Raw genomic sequence first — 3,255 nt, forward strand, 5'->3', positions numbered from 1 at the left:
ACACACACAGAGACACTCACACATACACACACACACACACACACACACACACACACACACACAGAGAGACACACTCACACACACAGAGAGACACATTCACACACACAGACAGACACACACACACAGACAGACACACACACACACACAGACAGACACACGAGTCACACTGACGGTCATCACTCTCCCAGAATCCTCTCTGTTATTATAACATGTTCATTCGGTGTCAACTCAACCAGACGTTTCCAGCTAAACGTTTCGTTTTTTATCTTTTTCTAGTGAATGAAATGCATAAATGAAGCAGAAAGACAAAATATTAAATGGCATGGATATATATCCACTATTTTGTAGAGAGGCGTCAAAATGAGAATTTCCACGTCAGATCTGGAAGAGAAAATGACTTCAGAAAGATGGCAGGATAAAGATGTTATTTTTACACAGATCGGCAGCTCTATCAGTAAAATCTGTTGACTTCAGCAGTCTTTTTTGCATTATATGCCCATGGTTACCATTCAAAAATGACAAAAAGCAGGTTTTTCCCAAAGCAAGTCAATAAATATTAAATAATTCTTAATATCCCATTAGATTCTGGTTGTTAGCAAACTTTTGTTTTGGTTTGTTCGTTTTTAAGGCCAACATGGTTCAGTTCCAGAGAGACTGGAAGCAATGTTAAAACTATCAAAACAATTGCACTGAACACACCTGTCTGAGTGCCAACAATATTCTTTTTCCAAAGTTTGTGTGCCTGAAACTCAAGACGTATTAAAAATATCTCAGCATGATATTAGATTCTGGTTCTTAACAACCTTTTCTTTTGTAATTGTCATTTTTAAGGCCCTGTATGTTTCAGTGCCACAGATATTGGGGTCTCAGTGGCTCCATGTGCAGATTGATTCATTTAGCCCATTTTTGATGGTCAACAAGCAAATGTGGTCACTTTGCATGCAGATGGTACTAATTGTATTTTTGGCACTGAATGCAAAGTGACCCACATTCGGTTTCAGTTCAACAATCTGCACCAATATCTCTGGAGCTGAATTCTATAGGGCCTTAAAAATGAACAAACCTAAAGAAATGTTTAGGAACTAACATCTAAAAGTATATTAAGATCATCTTTAATATTTCTCGAGTTACAGACATGGGGAAAAAAAGAGTTTTTGGAAGGCTTTGGGGAAAAAAAAAAAACTTGAAAAGTTTCAGTATTGGTTTATGAAATCATCTTTCCAGAGTAAGCTCTAAATCTCAGGTGATAATTGTTGTTTTTACCCCTCTCCACAAAATACGTAAATACTCATCCACAGCGTTTTAAATAAAAAAATGTAGCCGAGGAAGTTTCTGAATTGTGGTTGACTCGTCTGATATACAGTACACATATGATGACTATATACTGAATATAATACTATATACAGTGGAGAGGTGAAGCACATGAATCGATTGATTCTCTAGTGGCCCATATGGAAAGGATTTCAAACTCATAACCACAAATGCTGTTGTTTAGTTGGGGATTTAGAAGAAACGTGGATCGTCCTTTTCCATACGAGCGTCTCTGCCACACCTGATGATGATGAGGATGATGAAGCTCTGTTCAGTTCTCTGAATTACCTGAAGGGCTCTGGCCTGCACTGTCTTTTTTAACATCTGAACATCTTCTATAAAGGGACCATCAGTCTCCATTTCTACAGGACTGTTTAGTCCAGACGGATCAACACACAAAACGTACTAGTGGAAAAGAAAATAACAGAGAGTCATCAGCAGCGGCGGAAGAAACAGAGTGAAGCAGATGGACGTCAGCAGAAACGTCACTTCAGAGCGTGAATCAGGTCATGTGACTGACAGGAAGTGGAGATTCGGTTCGAGAGAAACTCACCTGCGGGTTTGACTTGGCCAGACTCTCGATCTTCATCCAGGCCTCCTCTCTCTCCTTCAGCTTGGCCTTCTCTCTGGAAGCAGAAGCGTCAGTGTTTTCGTCTCACGTGAAACGACGGCTGTGTTTGTGTCTCAACTCACTTGTTCTTCTCGGCTCTGAACTGTTGTGTGCAGTCGTCAAACAGCTTCTGGTTCATCTCCATGAAGAGCTTCAGTGCGTTATAGATCAAGCCGTGAATGGTCCTGCAGTCATGTCACGAACACAGAGAAGAGAGATGAAGAGTCATGCATTCAGACAGAACAAAACATCGTTTAGTATGTTTATGCTAGCGAGTAAAGCGTGACGCTGGATCCAAACGGCATCAGACACAAGTCTTACTTGTTCCAGTGGCTCTTGGAGTTGCGGTAAAGCGCGGGGAACATGATGGGTAAGATCTTGGCTGCGTTGTCGCTGATGAGACTCATGATGTACTCGTTATTCCAGTAATAAAGCGCTCTCTCTGCCACCTGTCAGAAGCACACATCACGTCGAATTTATTTCTATAGCGCTTTTCTCAACACTTAATTTTTGTAATCTGATTACACAATCCAGCCGTACATGCTGCTCTTACAGCAGCTGTGTTAGAGATGGGCTTCTGGCTTGTCAGCATGCATCATACAGTTTGTATATTTTTCCACAAGAATCTCAGCTCTGTTCTCTCCCCTACAATATTCTACATTAATTTTATTCACACATTTCTTGATTACAGTGTGTTTTTATTAAGTGTTTGCATGTCCAGAATTGCTTGCTGGTTCTGTTCGTTGTTGGACGAGGAACTAAATAAAACATTTCAGTACTTTACATCGCATGCATGTAATACGCAGGAGACAAAGAAGGAACCGTGAAGCCTTAGAAGCCCTGACTGACATCTAAAACAGACTAACATCGGTCTTCTCCGCTTGGCTCACCTGGAAGTGAGGACTGGACACACACTTGGCCAGCTGACAGAAGAGCGGCTCCATGACCTTCACGAACTCGGACGGCTCGATCACGTCCAGGATCTCCTCCAGCTCGTTGAGGAACATCACCTCCTTCGGACTGTGAGTCTTGGGCCAGTACTTGAGAAGAGCCACGACCACCTGCACACCGCCAGCAAAGCCTCATGGGTCGCATCAATCCCATAATGCATTAAATGCTGTCTGAGAGTCTGACGTCTTACCGGTTCAGTGAGCGTGCTGTCCTTCTCCAGGAACTGAACCACACAATACGCCAGCTGGAGCGAGACGAGACGCGGTTAGTGACGCTCGTCAGTGTGAGTTAACGATGTTTAATGAGCTTAGCGTGTGACTGACCTGCGGGTGATAGACGCTCAGAGACTTCACTTTATGCAGCGGCAGCAAAACCTTCAGCAG

At 42.5% G+C, this 3,255-nt stretch overlaps 1 protein-coding gene across 1 annotated transcript in view; it reads right to left on the minus strand.

The window, feature by feature from the left end:
* The window catches only part of ppp2r5ca (protein phosphatase 2, regulatory subunit B', gamma a), a 23,224-nt gene that overhangs the window by 2,441 nt on the left and 17,528 nt on the right, over positions 1-3,255 (minus strand). The window contains exons 6-12 of the mRNA XM_016449891.1: positions 3,196-3,255; positions 3,063-3,116; positions 2,812-2,982; positions 2,243-2,370; positions 2,005-2,106; positions 1,865-1,937; positions 1,600-1,716 (exon numbers count right to left, since the gene is read on the minus strand). Of these exons, the coding sequence (XP_016305377.1) occupies positions 1,600-1,716; positions 1,865-1,937; positions 2,005-2,106; positions 2,243-2,370; positions 2,812-2,982; positions 3,063-3,116; positions 3,196-3,255 (705 nt within the window). The remainder of the gene's footprint in view (positions 1-1,599; positions 1,717-1,864; positions 1,938-2,004; positions 2,107-2,242; positions 2,371-2,811; positions 2,983-3,062; positions 3,117-3,195) is intronic.

This window comes from Sinocyclocheilus anshuiensis, unplaced genomic scaffold (genome assembly GCF_001515605.1).
Source record: "Sinocyclocheilus anshuiensis isolate Anshui unplaced genomic scaffold, SAMN03320099.WGS_v1.1 scaffold1671, whole genome shotgun sequence".
Lineage (NCBI taxonomy): Eukaryota > Metazoa > Chordata > Actinopteri > Cypriniformes > Cyprinidae > Sinocyclocheilus > Sinocyclocheilus anshuiensis.